A 23238-nucleotide genomic window follows, 5' to 3' on the forward strand; every position below is an offset into this window, starting at 1 on the left:
TAATTCTACATATTTTTTAAAATTTATTTTCAATTTGTTAGAAAATATGTATTTTAATATTTTAATATTTTTTATGTATTATATATATTTAAAAATTATATAAAAATTATATAAAAAAGGAGGGTCAGGTTGGGCCCGAGTTTTATCTTTTTTATCCAGTCGGGCTTGAATAAAATTTTAAGTCCATTTTTAGGCCAGGCCAGAGCCTAAATTTTTAATTAAACTTAGCCCAAACCCGACACGGCCGGCCATGAGCACCTCTATTAGTAACCTTTAACTAGTTTAACCAAATTTATGAATTTTATAATTTTTGCAGGCAACACGAGTTTACCATGAATGTATAGTATGTATACCCCTCATGAACATAATAAATTATCTTCAAATTTGAATAGTTGGTTTTCAATCCGATGAAACATCGTTCATCTTTATCATACCGCCAAAATTCAAATCCGAATGACCTTCTTCTTCCCCTTTACCCGCAACCTACTATTCGCTTTGAAAACCAGCCGTTATCACACATCTCCCTCTGTCTTCGACTCGCCTTTCAATCTCCTCCATTTCCTTAATCTCTCCTTTACCCATCAATGTCTCCAATTCACCAAGCAAGCCCACGCTCGAGTCTTCTTACTCGGGTTCACTCAGAACCCGTTTTTAGCCTCAAAGCTCCTCTCTTTATACGCCCTTTTTGGGCACCTAACTCAGTCAAAAGCCGTTTTTGATTCGGTTCAAGACAAGAATGCTTATCTTTGGAACTCAATGATCAATGGGTATCTAAAAAGTTACTCGTACGCTGAAGCTTTTGATTTGTTCTGTAAAATGGATTGTTTTAATGTAAAGCTTGATGATTTTACGTTGGCAACTGTTTCGAAAGTTGCGGGCGAAATCAGGGACTTGGTAGTGGGGAAATTGGTTCATTGTCAAAGTGTAAAAACTGGGTTCGTGGTGGATATCGTCGTTTCCAATTCGTTGATTTCAATGTACGGGAAACGTGGAGAGTTTGAGGCGATGAAGAAAGTGTTCGACGAAATGCGTGAAAGAAATGTGGGGTCTTGGAATGCGTTGATTTCGGGGTATTCAAATTCAGGGGATTGGAGATTGGTGAAGGATTTGTGGGAAGTTGTTAAAAGCATGCAACTTCATGGCATGAAACTCGATGGATTCACAGTTTCGAGTCTTTTGCCTTTGAGTAGCGGTGGGTGTACGTGGGGATGTAATTATGGGAGGGAACTCCATTGTTATACTCTGAAGAATGAATTGGATTCGTGTTTTGGTTCAGATGTTCATTTAGGTTGTTGTCTGATCAATATGTATTCGAAAAGCGGTAAAGTTTCGATGGGTAGAAATGTTTTTGATAGAATGGGGTCTAGAAATGTTTATGCTTGGACTGCGATGATCAATGGTTACATTGAAAATGGAGATTTTGAGGAAGCATTGCTTCTTTTTCAGGAAATGCAGTTTAAAGATGGAATAAAACCCAATAAAGTGTCTCTAGTTAGTGTTCTCCCTGCTTGTGGCTCTTATGCTGGTTTAAGGGCCGGGAAACGGATTCACGGTTATGCAACTAGAAAAGAACTGACCTGTGATGTTGCTTTGAGTAATGCATTGATTGATATGTATTCTAAATGTGGGAGCTTGAATAGTGCTAGACAAGTTTTCGATGAAGGTTCGTTCGGTAAAGATGCTATATCTTGGAGTTCAATGATCTGTGGATATGGATTACATGGAAAAGGTGAAGAAGCCATAAGTCTGTATAACCAGATGCTTTTGCTTGGGAATAAACCAGATATGATAACGGTGGTAGGGGTGCTTTCTGCTTGCTGTAGGTCGGGGTTGGTAACTGAAGGTCTTAGTATTTATAACACAATAAAAAATGAATATGGGATTAAACCAACGGTTGAGATATGTGCTTGTGTTGTCGGCATGCTCGGTCGATCCGGAAAGCTTGATCAAGCATTAGATTTTATCCAAACCATGCCTGTTGAACCTGGGCCTAGTGTTTGGGGTGCTCTGGTTAATGCTTCTGTAATGCATGGGAATATCGAGATGCAAGAACTTGCTCATAGGTTTCTCATTCATTTAGAACCCAAAAACCCTTCGAATTATGTCTCACTTTCGAATTTACATGCTTCTTCTAAAAGATGGGATGCTGTGGCAGGATTGAGGAAAATGATGAAGGAAAAGGGTTTGAAGAAGGCACCTGGGTGTAGCTGGATTAACATCAATGGCAAGACTCATTGCTTTTATGTGGCTGATAAGGCACATCCTCATTCCACTTTGATTTATGAGATACTTGATGGTCTCATCCTTATAATGAAGGGAGCTGGTTACCCTATTGATTCTGAAGAGTTGATACCGATCACTAGTTAATAATCGAAGAGAGCACTGGCCAGTGGAGCCATCACAAATGAGTTATAAAAAAACAAACTGTTTCAGGTTGGTTTTATGGCATATTGTTCTATAGTGTATGCTATTTATCATCCATTTTCTATTGCTACTCTGCATAAGTTTCATTGCCACTGGAGGGAGTAATCTTATAGGATGGTAGACGATGTCCTTAAAATAATCAAAAGTAAGAGAAGCTTATACTCATTTTTCTCAAACTAGGATTTTACTTACAGTGCAAACAACATAAAGCATTCAAAACTTTCTGTTACAAATTCATTTCGTCTGCACAGGATGCAGTTGCTTTTACAAGTTCATGCCAAATCTATGGTGAACCTAAATCCAATGTGTACACCTTAACCTCCAAGACAATACATGTAATCTGATTGCACTCACACCACCTTCATCACCTCTCTTTGATACGGGGTTTCCAGATATCTGAACTTGGTAATGCATAACTGATTATGGAGCAGTAAAGCTTGGAGAGAATAAGTAAATGCAATGGTCAAAAGCAAAAGAGCTAATTGTATGTCAAAAAACTGCTGCGTTCATAGTGCTCATGACCCCCGCTCAATGATGGCAGCCTGACACCGAAAGGGAACTTGAGATAGAACTGATTCACAGAAGGTGGCATCAATTCAATAAAATATGAGACTTCAACTATCTGGCATTTTTCATTTTTCAGTTCATATGTTAATAAGAAGTTCTCACAAGTCACAGCCAAGTTGAATAGCTTCTCTACTTCTGTGCATCAGATTCTCTTTCTCGGCGATAAGCAAAAACTGAACCAACCACAACTCTTCCAATCCTTCTGGTTTTTCGGTTTCTTTTACTCATACCTTTCTTTCTTTTCTTCTCAACAGGTTGAGACATAGGAACATGATGAATCCATCCTAAAGGCAGTAGTGCTGCAAGGAACTGTATCAAAATTCCTACAGGCAAGTTGGAGTAATCACTGGATCTTATTCCAAGCATAGCAGCCAACCCAACTCCCCAAAATCCACTAACAATCGATGATAGGCACAATGCTGATGCCAAGAAAGAAGTAAGGGATCCTTCACAACCCCGAGGACACAAAGTTGCAAGTAGCACCGAGAAAGGAAGGATCTTAAATTGAGCAAGAGTTTCTGCTAAACCCGAAAAACAAAGGGCAAACACTTCATTAGGAATTCCAATACTAAGATTGATCTCTCTTACCAAAGAAAGGTCAAGAAGAAGGGAAGATGCGTACAAAATCTGTACAACACCGATCAACTTCCTCACGGGAATTTGTTTCCAGTAACGGTTATAAAGCACAGTCAAAGAAAGAAGTATCAACTGGCCAATCACTCGCGACATTCCAATAACTGAAGGATTAAGATGTAGACATTGAGTTTGATAACAAAAGATTGAGCCTGACAGAATAGGAACCATAGCAATGGAAGCTACAATCCAAGTTAAAGGTCGGAATATGCTGTCTTCACTGATGGCAATCATAAGATCAGATAGCTGCTTGCTGATATTTTATGAAACTGACTGTCCAGTTGGAACGGGACCCAAAGATCGAGCTAAGCCAAGACATTCTTCATTGGAAGATAAAGAAACTACAAGCTGAATAGATAATAGAACCGAAAAAACGAGAAACATCATCCTGGGTGGTAATTTGACTAAGAAATATCCACCTAGTAAGTTCCCCAGGATCCCACCAGCAGCTAAAGCCATGAAGGCATAAGACTGGAGTCCAGTAATTCGGTGTTTCTGGCCGTACTCTGTAATAAGAGCATCCTTTGCGACTTCTGTAATGGCTGCCCCTGTATTACTGAGAAGAACACAAGCCATGAGGGCAGGAAGCGCTTGACCTGCAACTGGAAACAAAGCCAATTGACCCCAAGACAGGACCTGCAGAAGTACTGAAAATCGGATTCTTAGTAAGGTTTGATCGGTTTTTCAATCAACTAACTGAAAACTTCTCGAATTTAAGATGTTAGAATGCTCAAGCAGTTAGTTATCTAATGTATCATCATTGCTTACAAGTATGACTTATGCATTTCATGGATGAATTCCGAATGTGTAAACGATGATGAAGAGTACATTGAAATGTAATGGATAGAATCTGACCTAGGTATATGAAATGGTAATACTACTTTTTTGAGTTTTATTGCCTACTGCAATGGAATATGGAAATGAATGTTTGGAATATAAGGAAATAGAACAAAAAACAGAATCAAATGCATAGTAATGGAAAAATATGAAGAAAAAGTGTTTAGAACTTGAAACAAGACAAAGGAAGGAATAAAAGAACAAAACACAAACAGTTAATCTGCAAAACCATTCAAGACCATGACAGACACCAAAGTTTGCATTAATGGAAACACAATATCACAACAAGCATAAACATTTCAAATTGAGTCAAAAAGAAAGAGAAGAGCATATTAACTGACCTCCAATGCAAATATAAGGTATCCTATGAGCACCCCCAATATAGAGAGCATCTGAGAGAATTCCAAACAGAGGCTTAGCTACCATGGGTAGGTTGCCAGAGTTCTGCACAAGCTGCAATGTTGAAGGGTTCAAGTTAAGGTTATAAGCCATGTGGAAATTCAAAGCCAACCATGGGAAACACCTAAAACCCTGAACCCAATATCCCAACCCACACAAACCCAACATTTCTTGACAGCCTTGTTGCCATAAACTTTCCTTCTTTTTCTTGCCCTTCCTGACAGAAACCTCACCAAGGTTGGTTCCTATAACAGGGTTTAAAAATTGGGTCTTGGGTTTTATACCAGGATTTTGATGGTGGAAAGACCTGAATATTGATCTTGACTGAAAGCTTGATAACTTTGAGCATCTCTCCTGGTTTCTTGGGATCTTTGAACTGTTAAAGAATATTGGGTTTTTAGTGGAAATCACTGGGTAAATCATTGTTTTTGGGTTTTTGGTACGGCTTTGCCCAAAGGTTGCAAACAAATGGAACCTCAACAGGAAAAAAAGGTATACTATAAATCCCACATTCCAACAAGTTGAAGATATGTTGCTCTGAGAAGAAGAAAAGGATATAAATCCTAGAGTGTTTGAAGAGAAAGAAAGTTCTAGACAAGGGTTTATAATATATAATATTAGATACATACATTAAACATTACTTGGTGGAATACTTGAGAGAATCAAGGAGAGAAATGGAGAGGTTTCCAGCATTTTGTTTAACTTGCTTTCTTGTTTGTTGGTTTCCAGGAGGGATTTTGGAGGGGTCCCAAATGGGATTTTGCCTTTTATAGGATTATCAAAATCCTTATGAAATTGCTGACCTAATCAATCAATGGTTTGTCAACACATCTACCATTTTTGTTTGGAGATTCCTATGAACCGTTGGTTTCAATTCTTCTCAAATTTTAAATATTTTTATTGGATTCTCAAATATCATTCTAATTGGGTCCTTGTGTGGCATAAAGCATATTTAGAATATGAAATAAGTATGCACATTTTGCATGGATAGTTAAGATTCGCGGAATTAAAAAAATGATAATGTCATTAAAGTTGGTAACATATCAAATTTAAATTATTTATGTAGTAAACATACATGTATTTAAAATGTAATTTATGTTTTTTATTATCTTTCACGCTAGATTCAAGCTAGCATAATAGTCTCTTAATAAAAGAAATTGAATCGACATTAATATTTTAAAAATTCAATTAAAACATTTTAAAATTTTAAAATTAATTTAAAATATAAATCATAGTTTGTGAACTTGGTGCAATTAACCCATTTTAGTTTTATATTATGCAATTTAATATGAAATTGCTGAAAGGGGTAACTATAATATTTAAAAAGATTAATTTTTTATAAATCATAAAACAAACATAAAAAATATTTTTATCATAAAAAAAACACATATTATTTCTTGATTTAAATAATTTTTTTCATATCCCAACAAATGGCTTGGTAGTGGTACATAAGCAAATGTCAAAAAAATCTATTATAAAAATCAAACTCGAAATTGATGTTAACGAAAATATATGTTTTATTAATATGGTGAACCCCTACAAAATAGATATAAATTTATTAGATACTATGTTAATGAAGTTTTGGCAATCTAGGCTGAAGTTAGGATTATTTTGAGTGTTTAGATTCAAGCCTTATTATGTATAAATGTAATGTGTGGGTTTTATCTTTAAATTATTTTAAGTTTAATTTTAAATCTTTTTTTATTTAAATCTGAATATATTTCAATTTTCAATTTATTGTGTATGGTACTAACTTTATTCTAATTCTAATCTATCATACATGAATTATTTGTTACTTGTACTATATTTATGATTATATTTGAAGTTAAAAATTATTTTGCCCTCTCATGGAGGTTAATTTCCCTATTTATAAGGCACGACCCCTTAATTTGATGTACTAGAATTAGATAAGTGTTCATGCACACTAACACCTATCTTATTTTAGGGTCAACACGTATTTCCTCAATATGAGTTCGCTTATATGGTGGTGTGAACTCATTAGATGTGAAACCATACAGACGAACTACACGATGTGACGAACTATATATTTACCGAAATAAAAAAAATTGGGTTGATCTCAACCGAAAACCATAAAAAAACATTCTTTGACTACTGTTTTGCTTTTGGATTTTCTCTTCATTTCTGTTGGGGTCATTTATCTCACGCCATTTATATGATTAGGCTCCTTCGCGAATATACCTTTCATTTAAAATATGTTTTTATATATACATGGATGGCGGTTGCATTACAAATATAAGTATTTTTTAATTAGCATGGTTGTTAGGAATAATATAAATTTGAGTATAATTAAATATATATTTTTTCTGATTTAAAAGTTGGGAAGAATTCTGGATGAAAGTGTAAAAAATATTAAGGTAAATTATCCCAATGTCACTAAGTTATTAATAAGTTTACGTTTTGGTTATTCGACTTCAAAAAGTTATAAAAATTATTGTTGAATTATTCAAAAGTTTTATTTATGTCACTGAATTTTCCGGAAGTTTTTATTTAAGTCATTGGGTTATAAAGTTTTTTTTTTAAGTTCGGCTAGCGAGTTCTAAGTAACGATTTGACTATCAGTGTGGTGAATCAGTACCCATCAAAAAGTAGAAAAACATACCCTTAGATCCAAGTCGGTCTAGCAGTTAATGTCAAAAAATTGGAGAAAAAAGTTATTTAGATTTTAATTCACAAATATTGTAGAATAGAAGGGGTAAGGATAGCTTTCAATTGGTGCAAATTGTGCAAATAAAGAATTTTATACAGTACTGATTTTAATAGCCCAATGAATAAATTGAAAGCTTTCGGATAGTTTAGTGACCATCTTGTAAGTTTTTTAAATTGAGTGATAAAAACTATAAACTTACTAATAATTTAATGACATTGGGTGTAGTTTATTCAAAATATTATGAATGATAATAGCAAAGCGACAACAATGCCGCATGCATGAAAGCATTAATTCCTCATTTGGTAATTAGTGTGATAATATAAGAAAAAAACTTATTTATTACATATAAATTATAATAGTTAAATATAAAGTAAAGAGTAAAAAAAAAAAAGAGCTTGAAATAACATAATAGCACTAAAACATTTAAAATTTTCCTAACACTATTTATGAAAATAAGATAAAAATCTATAATAAAATAGAAAAAAACAAGGGGAAGTTGGATCTTAGAATAATAAAAGTATGCAAGGGAAATTCAAAGCAATGGCTCCAGATGGTTTAAGCAAGCCCAAAATTAAGATAAAACTTCTAACTTTTTTAAAGTGGGTTTTTGAAATGGTTAAAGCAAAATTTTAACTTTGAACTTGCCAAATATCAATTAGTTTATTTTGACATTTGTATTATTTTTTTGTCCACTTTGATATTTGAATTTGATAATAAAGTCTATTTTGATCGTTGAACTTAGAAAAATGTAAAAGTTTAATGTGTGGCAAAATCATAGAGTGTGATATAATTAAGTTTACCTTTTTAAGTGATAATGTGGCACAATTTCATAGTACTATGTCATCAAAGTTTTACATTCTTCTAAGTTTAAAGATCAAAAAAGATTTAATTGTTAAGTTCAAATATAAAAAAAAACCAAACAAAATAAAGGATATCAAAATGAACATAATTATGAAATTCATAGGCTAAAAATTATATTAAACCTTTTTAAAAATTCACATTTCGGGTTCCATTTCAGATATGCAAGACAAAAAAAGAGAACTAAAATTGAAAATTTGAAATCAAAGTTGAAAATGGAATCAAAATGGAGGAAAATTCTAAAACAGAACTTGAAATTTGAATTATCAAAATTAGTCTTAAAAAGGAATTCTGATTTACTCATATCATTTCCTTTTTTGTATATTGTTAAAATGAGTAATGAGGCAAAGACAAAAGCATCTATTTTTTTTTTAATTTATACTCTCTCTCTCTCTCTCTCTCTTTGCATTCGGCATAACACCTTAATTAAATGCCAACTTTATTAGGTTTAGTTCTCCTATTATCTATTAAATTGGACTTGTACTCAACTAATTTTGAAAGCTACTCTTTTGAGGCTAATGACTTTAAAAATAACATGGATTAAATCAAAATTTCAAAAATAAATTTAAGAAATAAGCTTGATATAGATTCGACGCAAAAGCAATAAGGATGAATTCTTGTCCTTATAATGACATTACAATGACAAATCAGACAACGTACTCGCACTCAAAATATTAAGATTAGCGTCCGAGACTGAAGTTACGTTGAAGAACTTCCGACACAAACTTTAAATCAAACTTACCGGAAACGAATTGAACCAAAAAGGAGAAGTTTGATCTCATATAGGATCAATTTGGCATAACATAGCAAAAAGGAATGTAGTTTGAAGAGAATAATCAAAACAAAGAAACTAAAGAAAGAACGGAGGAATGGTAGCAACAGAAAATAGAAAGTAAAAAAGAAAAACAAAACAGATGTCATTTCCCCAGAAGGTTTCTAGGAAGTTTAATTAACCACCCGAAACTAACTACCACACAAAGAAATTCAAAAATAAAACATTTCTCATTGACTTAACCATTGAACTAGCAAGCTCATTCTTGTTATCAATTGACTAAATTTAACTTATAATTCACATGTCCAAAGATAAGGGTTTAATCAAAGTAGCAAAATTTCAAGAGATAAGATTCGAACCTAGAACCTCATATACATGACCAAAACACTTAACCACTAAACCAAACCAATTTACTTATAAAAAAATTCCAAAGTCTACACTCAAATTGAGGGATAGCCACTCTTGGTTTCAAAACTCAATTTCTTCTAACCGGCTTTTTGGGATATTACAGAACTGATTAGAAAGAAAAAAGTACAATACTTGACCTTTAGAGTGACATTAGTAGAACATGAACAACAAATGATTTTGGATCAATTTTGGAAGACATTGATACCACGAACCTATTGGAATTTAGTTATACATTATGTGAAGTACATGATCTTTTATGGAGCAAAGAAAATGGCAAGACTAAGTGTACGTTCACGAAAACTATTTAGGAAGCAAAATACTTTTGACACGCCATGGATGGATAAATTACTTAATAAGAAATTACCAAGGAAATTTATAGATTCTATACCCATTATTAAGGTGGAAGATGAAGAAGACCTTGAAGAATTTTTAAATTGGATTGTAGAATATGAATTTGAAGAGAATTTGAAATTGACTATAGAGAATTTTCCTTATGAAGATATAGAATTTGATCATTTTATATGTTGAAACACATAACTTTTGCAGTTCCAAAGATGGTTGGTACACTGGAAGGAAAGACAGTCTTGAAGCTCACTTATTAATGTTCAATGTTGTAGCATTTCTATAGCATAAGCCATGCTGAAGTTGGCTGATGTATTGTCACCTTTGGACACCCTAAATAGCTTATTGGACTTTGGCAACATTTTTTACCTAACTCAAGAATTGGGTTAGTAAAAATGGGTAGCCTGCTAAGGAGGAATGAGCTCAAATCGTCCACTAGGGAGGAAATGGCCCAACCGTCTATAAAGGTGCCCGAACCATCATCAAAAGACTTGGTAAATATGAAAAATCAAAAAATAAAATCCCTCAAGTGACCATCCACCTTTCCTCCACAATTCAAGCTTTCTCTGCCTTAAATTAAGCATGAATTAAGCAACTCCTTCAGCTTCTTTCAAAGCAATCCACTCATTTTCCTTAAAGCAAGGGCCGGCCACATTGTTAGAGAAATTCAAGGCTTCTATTTGCTAAAAATATACTGCCTCAACAAGTATAAATAGGGGTTAGCTATTCACGTATCCATCACTCATAATCTCTTCTCCCATTTCCCATTCTTTCACTTCCTATTTGAGAAAGCAACACAAAAGTTTGAGAAAGCAACACAATTTTGAGAGGAGCATTTCAGAAGTTCTTTTGAGTAGAAAAATTCGGCACCTTAAGGAGCAATTATACGAAGGAGCAAAACAAAAGGAAGGAGAAAAGGAAACACAAGTTGTGCTACGAAGAAACACCAAATTTGTCTTCTGGTTTCTTTCTCTTTAATCTTTTTGTTTTGTTCTAAATTGGTGAACATGATTGCTAAGTATTTTCATGCTTTCAATTTAATTAAACTGACTTAAATTTGTTGATGTTAGATTGATTGCATTCTCTTAGCTTAGATTGTTATTATTTTGTTAATGATGTTATGTGCTTTGGTTGCTTATTCATTCAAATAAAAACATGGACATGCTACTCATGCATTATAAATGTAAGGAAGCAATTGGATTAATTTTTTTAATCCAAACAATATTGTAATTAATTGACACAATATTTGAATGGTGCATGTTTGATCATTTAATGATTGAATTAGTAATAATATTAAACAATATTATTACCTTGCATAATCTTTTTAATGATGTTTGCTTATGAAATTGTAAAGTTGATTAAATATAGAAATATGCTAGAGAAATTTAATAATTAAATGGGATGACTTCATAACTTACTCATATTGGGTTAATAAATAGCTTAATTTCCATGGTTTTTTTCTGTAACTTCATTAACATTGTTATAAAAATTCTAAGTTAAAGAAGGCAATTAATCTAACTTATTCATGTCATAGTAATTAAAACTTTTAAATTGTTGCTTATTATTCTGTGTTTACATTCCATTTATTTTTATCATACTCAGTAATTTATTTAGGTTAATTAGTCAACTAAAATCTCTTTTAATTATTTTTAATAACCAACTTGTCAAGTAAAAATTATACAATTTTAGCCTATGTAGTCCTTGTGGAGACAATACTTTTTACTTACTACTTTATTACTTGTTGGCGATTGTGTACACTTGCACATCATTCGAATATTTTGCAATAGTAGAAGTATAAGAAACATAATAGAATAGTATGTTGATTCAATTATAAAAATTAGAGAATGAGTTTTGAAGAGAGAGGTGTGGAAAGAAATAAATATATTAGTTAAGTTAATATTCAACATTAATAGAAAATAAGAGAAAAGAAAAGTTCTTAAATGAAGAAATCGAGAACATAATAAATCTAGGAGATTGGAAATGTTTGAAGTTAGTGAATTCTTAAGTGGTAAAGGAAACAATTGAAGTGAAAGTTGGAAGTTAAAAAACACTATAATGTGAAAGAGGCAAACTACGATAAGCAAAATTACCTCAACGAGTCTATTGGCAGCGATCGGGCCAATGGATTCTAGAGGATAACTTTAGCGATCCAAAGGTTCTCTAATCTATTATGAGCTTAGATATATTTGGTTGATCAATGTTTGCTTTTAGAGAAGAAAAGACAAAAAAAAAGGGGACTGTTCAAAGGAATAACTAAAAAAATTGTAAGTAATTTAGTTACAAGTGAAGATAAAGAATTGGAAAGTGAAATAATGATAATATGTTGTTGAGGAAAAAGAATAAAGAAGAGAAAAAGAGTTTATGATTAAGAAGAAAAAAATTTGAATTAATTCTAATATAGCTACATAGAAGAAGAGTAAAAAAGAAAAATATTACGATTAGTGAAGTTTAAAGCCGCTCAAACATTAAAAAATTTTGATAAAGCAAGTGAGAACTATTAATTGAAAATTTGAAAAGATTTAAATGATTAGGAATAGAAGGATAAGTAACTTTGAAAAAGAAAATACTTTTGAAAACATTTGAGGAAAAAGAGAATCGTCTATTTGGAAAGAAAGGAAAATGATATTAAGCTTTATCAGACCTGTAATATCTTTCATGTATCAATGTTGAGAATATACCGATACAATTCATTACATGTTATTTCATTGGAAGTTATTGAAATTTTATCAGATTTGGCTCTTGAGAAAGAACCAGTTAGAATCCTAACTTAAGAATAAATGAATTGATAAATAAGGAAATTTCTTTAGTAAAAGTGTTCTGGAGATTTCATAATGTGGGAGAGATAAATATCTACAGTTATTTGAGTTATATAAATTTCGAGGGCAAGATTTATTTTAAAGGAGGGAGAAATGTAATATCCTTTAAACCCCTCAAGTCGAAAATAGTGCTAATACAAGATGATACATGTTCAAATTTTTTTCCAAGGAAACTAGGTCATTCACTTTCTTCAGAAAGCTCCTTAGAAATGTCAATAATTCTTACTCCTTCAACGTTCTCAGAAACCTTCACAATTTTGGACTCATTCGTAACTTTTCTAGCCATTGGAGCCTTATAAACTTTCACAATAGTAGCACTGCTTTCTCCTTTATTACTTTTATAGTCTCATTTTCGCTCGAGACAAAGAGCATAGGAAGACAGGCAATCCTTAAGCTCTTCGAATAACCCCATTTCCATATGGCCAAGCTTCAATGCATGGCTTCACATCAAACATTTTAGGCAAACTTAAGAGGATTGAAGTCCGCATCATCGAGCATTTTAGGGCTCATTTCCATCAAACAAAATCATCGCATGTTTCTCAAGTTATAAACTTGCTCGTATATTATAGGCAAACTTGTTTGCAACCTTTTCAACTGAGGTTCCTCTAGTATTCCTTTCAATCGAAGGTCTCACCTAAGCTAAAGGGAAAGGAAAGTTTCTGCCACAAATTTGTCCAATCTTGATGTATTTGTCCCTCATCAAACACAAATTACTAGCGGTATCATCAATGATGGATTTCTTTGCCCTTCGAATAGTAAACATCATGAATCCCTTTTGATTTGTCTCACTAACGGAGGTTACTCTTTATATTCGCTTAAAATGTTTACAAAGGCTTCATCTTCATGTAAGTGACAATCCAAAAAATACACCATCAAGATCCACCAAGAAGAACCCATCAACTGCCCAAGGGCCACTCCACAGGAATTCAACATTTCGACAAAAAATGGATGTAGAGATAAGTGAAAACCTATTTCAAATATATAGAGAGGTAGTCGAAACCAACTATTCTCCTTCTTATGGTTTCCCATCTCACTCAGTCGGTGTTTCCCCTCTTCAATCTCAAATTTGTACTTGAAGTTATTGAAACAAGTAATCCCCCTACATGCTAACAATTTTCGTATCTCCTCTAATGATGTAGAATGCACAAACTCTTCACTCTCAAATTGAAACACTAATCGATCTTGAAGCCATGTTTCAATCAGGGTAAAATAAAATTAAGAATAGTATAGAGAAAATAGAGACGATGGAGACCTACAAATAACAATTGTACATGGTAAATAGACGAGAAAGTAAGTTATATTAGCTACAAGAGTAACGATAGAAGAGGCATACTGTAGAAATTAGAAAAGTATAGATATATGATGATAAAATCCCAAACTCTTATCCCTACTTATAAGCTAAAACAAGACCTTTCAATTACTTCAAAACTTATCAAGTATGTTATCACGCGTGCACTGTTACCCATACACAAAAAGATGCCTCAATCAGAGCCCAACATGTGTATGCAAATAGTAATAGTGACAATGGTTTCATTAGGAACCCAATAAATACACCGCAACATTTCGCACATTTTTTTAAGCGTTATCATTAAATATACATACGAAATTTTTCCTGCCATAAGTTCATCACACTTGCAAATTTCAATTACTCAAAATTCAAATTTCAAAAGTTCAAGAATATCCCTTCACAAAATAAAATTTGTATCCAATATATAAACCTCCAACATATTACTATGAATATATCCATCAAGATTGCAAAAATCACTTTATAACCTTCCCTCGCATAGCAAACCTTATAGACCTCAAAGCATACCCATAGAGGAGCTTAACACGAGTCTCCCAATAGATCCAATGGCATTGTGGACCTATAGTTAGTTTGCGAAATCCAGAGCTAGTTTGCGAACCTCAACTTGGCAAACTTCAAAACAAGACGACTCCACTGAGACTATGTAAGAACCACGTGGAGAGCTAGAGTAATTGATTACCAATCGCCCTAAGATGTCTTATCCTAGGACGTTACATCACCATCATTACCAAGAGTGCTAAATCAAACTTCCATGTTAGTGACCTTAGGACACGTGACCTGATTTGTCACCACTATAAAGAGCCATGCAAACAACTCACACACACTCACACACTCACTCCTTCAAAAACTCTCAAAATCTTCCACAAAAGATCTCTTCTCAACCTCCACCCAACCTTCCTCTTCGTAACCACTGTCCTCCTCCCTTGTTCACTTTACTGGTTAACAAAATACTTTATTGGGGATGTAATGGTAATTTACAAATTTACCCTTATTAAATAAAAATAATATTCATGTATTTAATATTTTACAATAAACTTTATTAGTAAGAATTTTTGGATTAAATATTTAATAATATTTTAATTGATAAATTTTAAAATTATTATTTTAATTTATAATTTTAATTAAAAAACTTATTCCAAATTTATCTTGCATGTATTTTTTTTTAAAAATATGACAGTGCATATATAAAACCATGTATAAATATAAAACTTTTTTTTTAATGAATACTATAATGAAATTGAAATTTTGAATCAATATACTGAAAGGGAAAAGAAAGGAACCCTTTTTTTATTTTTAATATATTAATACCGTAAACCAAAATAAAATAAAACTAATTTTATCTTTAATATTTTTTTAACTTACCAACTACATAGGAAAGTAACTTTTTTCACTTTTTTATGGTGGGAATCATATTGTTATTTTTATAAAAAAGTTAGATTCCAATTTTCTTTTTTAAAATATAACATACCAAATATTAAAATTACTTTCCAACAAATTAAATTCTCAAAAAAATTATCATTTTCTATCCAACCAAACGTTATCGGATTTCATGTTATATTAAGTTTACAATTAGGATGATAATTGGAATCTGTGGTTGGCATTATTTGCGTATACAGTTTTCAATACTTTAAACTTAGAAATGTGAATCAAAAGATGAATATACATTTTGTTGTATATTTTGCGAGAAGTTGACTTTGGAATTATATTATCCTTGAATTTATACTGAAGAAATCTTAAAATAGTTAATTATCTTTTTGACTTTCATAAAAACAAAACTGATAAGCATCACCATATTATACAATATTTACATTTTAATTGTATTATGCATATTTTATTATCCCATCAATTGTATATGCTGATAATGTTAATAATTGAGTTTGTATCATAAGTCAACTGGACACTAATTCACTATCGATGACAATACAATGATAAACAATTGTAATGCCTTTAGTATTCTTAATCTAATGTATTTGTGTATTTAATTTTTATTTTACTCATAATTTAATCTAATTTTTCAGTTTAATATCGTACATAACTCATGTGCTATTATGATTAATTAATTTCAAATCATACACCTATTTATTTATTATATATTATTTTTAAATACATATTTATATTCTAAATACGTAATTTTTACACGCATATACGTGTCATAAAATTCCTAATAATATATTATCCAAGTGAAATGGGTCATTATAGTATGCAGCCTGGTATGTTTTTTTTTTCTTTATACTAACATCGTTTGGTTATTATTATTATTATTTAAATATAATCAAAGTATAACAATGGAATCTATATGGTTGACATTTTTGCGTTTACAGATTCTAAACTTAAAAATGTGAATCAAATATTCATTTTTCAATACGTTACATTTATTTAGTTGGAGATTCCAACTTCAATGTTGTGGAATTTGCAAGAAGTTGACTTGGAATTATATTACTCTTAAATTATAATATTTAAATTAATTAAATAATAATATTAATATTCTTACATAATTCAACTCATGACTTTCACAAAAATAAATATAAGCATGACGATATGATATGCTCAGTTTTCCTTTAAATTTATATATATATATATATAATATTACTTCATTGTTTGTTCCAAATGGAACTAAGCATGCCATTTGATATATTATTTAGATATTAATAAGGCTGTAAATGAGTTGAGATTAAATGGATGTATTTTATTTTGTTTTATTGTTCATTTATTCTTAGAATCTTATTTACGTAATTTGGATTTAAAGTATCGTCCATTGTTTTTTTTTTCCTTACATCACACTCATAGATTTGATTGTATAACCTTTTTTTATGTCTTACTAAAATACGAAAAAAAAATTTATGTTTTTAAGTATTTTTATGATTTGGTTTAATTCTGCTCTTAGTTCTTATACTTTTTTGTATATTTAAAACGTAATAGATTTTATTAATTTCATGAATATTCCTACTTAAATCCAATTTGTAACACCTGGTTTTCAACTGATCTGAAAACTTGAAATAATGAGAGGATTAAATTGAAAGAGATCACAAGTTGGTGACCTCTATTGAAAGAAACGAGAAAAGTGGAAATTGAATTTGACATGGTTGAGAACCAAACCTAGTTCGGTTAAAATGGAACCAGTTAGTTCCTTAATAGGAGACATAATAATTAGCAATGGGTGGTTTTCATAAGGTTGGTAATAGTACGGGAAGGGCTATTAAAAAACTGGGAAACTGCTTCCCAAGGATGAATTCCTTCTTGAATCCATTTCATTTTCTTCCATTCTTCATCTTCTTTGAATACTTTGAAGAAGATTAGGCCACTGAAGGTTCTGCATGGAGTAGACTTAATGAGGATGGAAATGGAAAAGTAGAAAAACCAGTAAGATGGTAAGGTTCTTAGCCCTCTTATATACGTAAAAGTTAAAAATGAAGTTATAGATCTTCAGAACTATCTTAAGGGTTTTGCATGTTATGAAAGTTTAAGCTTTTAAGATGAAATACAAGTTTAACCAGTAGGTTTTTTGTTGTAATGCTTAGTTGCCAGGAGAATGGAAGGTCTAGCATTCGAGAAAGCTAAGCTGTGGAAACGATGAAGCTTTAAGTGAATTCCAGACTCCAAACTTGTTGTTATGATCTATGTTGTCTAAATATGTCATGTTTGCATAAACATGAAATATGATGATATGTGCATGCATTGCATGATTGTGGGAAAAACTTTTATGGAATAGAGAAATTTAGGAAGGGAAATGGAGAGAGAACATGTTAGTTACCACCATGAGCAAAGCTCCAGGCCTTGTGGAGGGAACACTACGGTGTTTGAGTATAAGGTTAGATGCTGTAAAGGAGATAATAGCAAGAGGATTCAAGAATTATGTATTTTGGAAAGACGTTTACAGTGATGACAGTATCGACTAGTACTTCGAGACGACACCATGACGATGGTATATGGCGTAAGACCATATATAAAAGATACTATGGCAGTCTAGTATGTGGTACATACTGTAATACTATGGATGAAAGAAGCCATGACAGCATGGTACAGGGTTAAGGTATACATAAGACCATAGATGAAAGATGTTATGGCAGCTAGGTATAATAAGTAAAACCACGGATGAAAGACTTCATGGCATCATATGGTAATACACTAGGATGACGGATCTATGTAAGACGATGAATGAAAGATACTATGGCATCCATAGAGATAGTCCACTCGAACAGTAAACACAAACAAGTAGTACGCTAGGATAGTAAACAAAAATAAAGTTCGTTGGGACAGTAAACACGGGGTAAGTTAGCCAGGATGTGAGAAATGGGGTGAGAAAAGTGTAAGACCATAGCTTAACTATGACAACCTATAGAGTCCACTAGGAAACAAACATAAAAAGTCTGCCATAACCTCAAGCATGGGGAACAAGCCTGTGCACCAAGCATGAGAAACAACACAGGTGGAAGAAGAGTTAAAAGAAAACGTAAGTATGACAAATAGATCATCAGGAAATCCGCCAATAATAAGGAAAGTGGTAATGATAGATATGAAAGTCGACAAGGCATGGGTAAAGACCCAACAAAAACTAGAAAAAGATAGGTCATGCAAGAGCAGGCCTAATTATGAAGATGTAAGAGGGTAAACAAATTCGTATAGTCTTATGAATGATGACCTACCAGAACGATAAGTCAATTGTTCATCATATGGGACAGGTGAGATCCCAGGTTAGTATTGTGCATAAGGCAGATTATTGGAAGTAATCCCACCACAGTTGTCAATGGGATGGAACAAGGATGGGTTCGTCAAAGTGGCGAGGTTCGCTGTGATTTAGCACAATACAAAATGTTAATTATGTCATTTAGGACTATGGTATAGAAAATAGGGGAATCCACCAAGGACAAGTTCGACCGAGAAGGTCTTCCATGAAAGGTATGTCGTAAGAACCCTCAGAGGAAATGTGAGAAAGCTAATATAGAGGAATAGTATGGGAAAACAAGCATACAACTTAATAGGTTAAAGGTTAACAAACACCTTATACGCGGTGTGTATGAAAGGAAGAAAAGACGTGAAATAAGAATAGGATTCGTTTATATAGTAAGGTATCTAGATTATGGTCAAGTGTATGGTTTGACAAATGGAAGGTCCAATAATGAGGAACACTCACTTTGAGCAAGCAGGGAATTAAATTCTGTTTAAATTTGTTTACATTTGTTTCCCTCGTGAGATAAGGTTCGATTTTTTATATATGACCTAATGAAAGAACCCACTAAGTTCATTTGAACTTACAGTAGTGTGGTTGATGTTTGCAGGATTTGTATGGTTAATTGAGGACTCAGAGGAGGAACCCAACCAGACAGTGTTGAGAACAAGAATCGTTGGATGTTTAAAGTCATGCACATAAGAAAGAGTAACCATTGGAGGCTTTGCCCCAAGATTGTTATGTCGTATCCTGATAATGCCCTAGAATCTGGGTAATGGGATAGTTAGCCATGATAAGAGATGTAAAAGTTTCCTTGTAATTAAACGATCGAATTAGAAATAAAAATTTAAGAGACTAAGTATTCAGTGGCTTAAGGCCTTAGTTGTAAGAATTATTATTTTTAATTTTCTTATTAGATAGTTTTATTTTTAGATTGTTTATTAGCAGTTGAGTTAGCAAAATTAAGAGTAGGTAAAACCAGACCATTTGTGACATTTCATACCTGGATCCGGCGAACAGGTTAGGCGTGGGGTGTTACAAGTTTAGCTGTATCAAAGCATAGGTTTAGTCGGTCTTCTAACCTAAAAGGTTGGAAAGAAGTACCCTTATGTGTATGGTGATCAATCTGGCTAAGTCCCTCAATCCTCACTATTGTTAAGATATTACATGCGATGCGTTAATACATGTACCTAGATTAGCTAACAGAGAGGTAAGTACCAATAATTGAATATTAGGAATATACAGAAAGTATAATTAAAAAAATATGGTAGTAGAAATTCCAGTAAATGTATGTTGAAAGGATACCAGGAAACTATAAATAAGGAAATGCAAATAGATATGTAACACTCTGTTTCTAATAAACCCGAAATTTTGAATAATTAAGGGAATAAATTGAAAGAAGCTACAAGTTGGTGGCCTCTATTGGAAGAAATAGGAAAGCTGAAAACTGAATTGGACATGGTTAAGAACCAAACTTGGTTTGGTTAGAATGGAACCAACCGGTTCCTTAGTGGGAGACATAATTATTAGTGATAGATGGTTATCTTAAGGTTGGTATTAGCACAGGAAGGGCTACAAATAGTTAAAAAATGGCTTCGAGGGATGATTTCCTTCCAGAATCTATTTCATTTTCTCTCGTACTTTATCTTTTTTGATAGCTCAAAGAATGAATAACCATGAAAAGTTTTGCATGGAGTAGACTTCATGAGGGTTCAGTTGAAAGAGTAGGGAAACCAACAAGCTGATAAGGTTCTTAGCTCTTCTATGTACGTAAAAGTTAAGAAATAAAGTTATGAATCTTCATAATTGTCTTAAAGGTTCTGCTTGTTATGAAAGTTTAGGCTTTTAAGATAAAGTGCAAGTTTAACCAATAGGTTTTGGTTGTAATGCTTAACTAGCAGGAGAATGGAAGATTTAGCGTTCGAGAAGGCTAAGCTATTGAAATGATGAAGCTTCGAGTGAGCTCCTAAACTCTATGGACGTTATGATTTTATGTTGTTTGAGTATGCCATTGTTGCATAAACATGAAGTATAATGATATGTGCATGCATTGCATAACTGTGGGAAAACCTCAATGGGATAGATGAAGTTAGGATAGGAAATGCGAAGTGATCCTATTAGATATTACCTCAAGCAAAGCTCCGGGCCTTGCGAAATAAACATTGTGGTGTTCGAGTATCAATGTTAGGTGGTGTTAAAGAGGTAATGGGAGGAGGATTCGGAAAATTTGTATTATGAAAAGGTATTTACGACGAGGGTAGTTGTAACGCCCCAATTTTCGAGAATTTTGTAAAAGTTGTAAAATTTAAAATTCTATGTTCTGTTTGTTATGTGTAGGATTAATCATGTTGGTGGGCCTATAGAAGGCCCAAGCTTAGGATAAAACCCGGTAGTTTTAATTAAATTTAATTCTATAAGAGAAAGGGGTTCTGATTAATTGGGCTTTTAGGAATTATTTGTGAAAAATGGATCACAAGGAAGCAAGTGGTAAAGTGGCATGTGACGCCACTGGCAAGGATGTAGTGGCGTGTGGAAGCTTGGGGAGGACCCAGGTTCAAGTCACAATGACAGCAAATTAAGTGATTAATTTTTATGTACAGGAAAGGGAAGTAGTGGAACTGAAATAAAAGTCTGTCAGGAAGAGTTTAAGAGGGTAAGGGGATTGAATAAGGATAGAAATAAGGGAGGAAATCTAGGAGCTGATTGGGGTGAGCTGTGTTGGCCGAATTTTGGACTCTTGAGGAGCAAGAGGTGGCCGGCCAAGGGTTTCTTTAGGGGGTAAATTCGGCTAGGTTAAAGTGCCAGTATAAATTCGGCAATAGGGAGGGAGTTGTGCCGTTTGCTGCTTTTCTCACCTTCTCCCTTTAGCCATTTTTGCTTTTTTCTTATTCTCTTTCTCCATAGCCGAACCTTTCAAACCTCTTGTCCATCTCCACCCTACTCTACATCACTTTCCTCCATTAATTTTCTTAGACTAAAGCCGAACCTCAAATCTCAAAATCCCGAAAGCTATATTCTTGTGCCGTTTTTCCAAAGCCATATTCCTCAATATGTTTTCCTTTTTGACCAACATTCCTCTCCTCTAAACCCCTAGCATCTGTCGACAACATTACCCAGGGTTATAGCCTCAAATCATTATTTTCTATATCACCTAGAAAAACCGAAACTACTATAAAGTTAGGGACTTGTAGCCGAAACTTCAAAGCTTCTAGATTCAAGTTTTACCGTCGTTTAAAGGTTGAATCTGCATCAGATCTACGTGGAAAGCAGGAAGGAATAAGTGGTAAGTGCTCATCACTCCAAATCTAGTCTTATTTTTCAAGTTAGGAAAAAGCCGAAGTCCCTAAAATCTAGGGAGGCTATCGATTTGGGCATAGGGCATAAAGGGTCTTTAACCGATGATTTATTTTGATGATTAGTTTCTTCTCAAGGGTTGGATCGGAGGCTTGATCTTTGGAGCGATCAAACTTGGATCTAGCCATTGGATTACGGCAAGAAGGTAAAGTTTTAAAGGCTTTTAGGGACAGAGTCGAATATGGGTAAGTAATTATGGAGATTAGTATTGTGATTTGCAATCTAAGAATTGTAGCAACGTAATTGTAGGCAGTTCGTGCGTGGATCTTGTCAGCAAGTCGTCACAAATCAGGTGTGTAACTGACACCCTTTCATAGGCTAGATCGGCAAAAGCCGAAAAGCCGAAATATCGAAAAACTGGTATTTTGGGCGCTTACGAGTGTGCGAATGCTCGTGAGACGTATGGGTAATTATTACTGGTAATCGGAAGTGATAAAACTGCAGTACGCGCGATTTCGTGCGTTTTGATATTTTGGGCTTAATGGGCCAAAACTGGGTTAATGGGCCAACGGGCCCAATTCGGTAAGAACGCTCGGTAAGTGTTTTTGGCTAAACGTAATAGCTACGATATGCATGAAAACCTTAGAAATAGTTAGATTTACTAGAATACCCCTATGTATGCAAAATTACCATTATACCCCTATGTATGCTAAATGACCTTTATACCCCTAGGGTTAATTTTGTCTGAAAAGCATGATGAATTAAATCTGTATGATGCATGCCATGAATGTATATCTGTTGCATGGGGACATGGGTTATATTATGGAGGAAGCGTCCTAGTGGCTATGCCACAAATTATCTGTTCTGGTGGCCCTGCCACAAATTATTTGTTCTGGTGGCACTGCCACAAAATATCTGTATCTGGTAACTCTGTCACATTTTCTGTATCTGGCAGCCATGCTGCATATTTCTGTGGCGTGTAGCGGTTGGGTGGGTCGAGTAGTCTCCCCACATGGTGAAAGGATGGTATGGGGGTGTATGTGGTTGGATATGGTTGGGTTTCTGCATAAGCATGATATATCTGTTCTGGTCTGTTCTGGGCCTACGGGCTTTATCCTGATATCTATTCTGGGCTGAGGCCAACTTTTTCTGTCTCTGTGGTTTGAACTGATTTAGGCTATGGTTGGGTTGAATTACACACTGAGTTTTCCAAAACTCACCCCTTATTTTCATCCTCGCAGGTAATCC

The 23238-nt window shown here is 33.4% G+C and overlaps 3 protein-coding genes across 4 annotated transcripts; 1 reads left to right on the forward strand and 2 right to left on the reverse strand.

Annotated features, from left to right (window-relative positions):
• Nucleotides 1-322: 322 nt before the first annotated feature.
• On the forward strand, nucleotides 323-4519 carry LOC107936583 (pentatricopeptide repeat-containing protein At3g12770). Its single transcript, XM_016869344.2, has 2 exons — nucleotides 323-2433; nucleotides 3246-4519. Exon 1 carries the CDS (start codon nucleotides 454-456, stop codon nucleotides 2365-2367), a length of 1914 nt encoding a protein of 637 aa, XP_016724833.1. The 5' UTR covers nucleotides 323-453; the 3' UTR covers nucleotides 2368-2433; nucleotides 3246-4519.
• LOC107936584 (probable folate-biopterin transporter 8, chloroplastic) lies at nucleotides 2590-5673 on the reverse strand. 2 transcript variants are annotated; one of them, XM_016869345.2, is made up of 2 exons: nucleotides 4803-5673; nucleotides 2590-4271 (listed from the first exon to the last, which is right to left on the reverse strand). In XM_016869345.2, the coding sequence occupies exons 1-2, from the start codon at nucleotides 5485-5487 to the stop codon at nucleotides 3886-3888; spliced, it is 1071 nt and encodes a 356-aa protein (XP_016724834.1). In that variant the 5' UTR covers nucleotides 5488-5673; the 3' UTR covers nucleotides 2590-3885. The 2 variants fall into 2 exon arrangements, with proteins under 2 accessions (XP_016724834.1, XP_016724836.1); XM_016869347.2 differs by having other exon boundaries at nucleotides 2590-4260; nucleotides 4803-5583.
• LOC107936591 (probable folate-biopterin transporter 9, chloroplastic) lies at nucleotides 3121-3858 on the reverse strand. The gene has a single exon (XM_016869352.1). It carries the CDS (start codon nucleotides 3856-3858, stop codon nucleotides 3121-3123), a length of 738 nt encoding a protein of 245 aa, XP_016724841.1.
• Nucleotides 5674-23238: the final 17565 nt, after the last annotated feature.

This window comes from Gossypium hirsutum, chromosome A02 (assembly GCF_007990345.1).
Source record: "Gossypium hirsutum isolate 1008001.06 chromosome A02, Gossypium_hirsutum_v2.1, whole genome shotgun sequence".
Taxonomy (NCBI): Eukaryota; Viridiplantae; Streptophyta; class Magnoliopsida; order Malvales; family Malvaceae; genus Gossypium; species Gossypium hirsutum.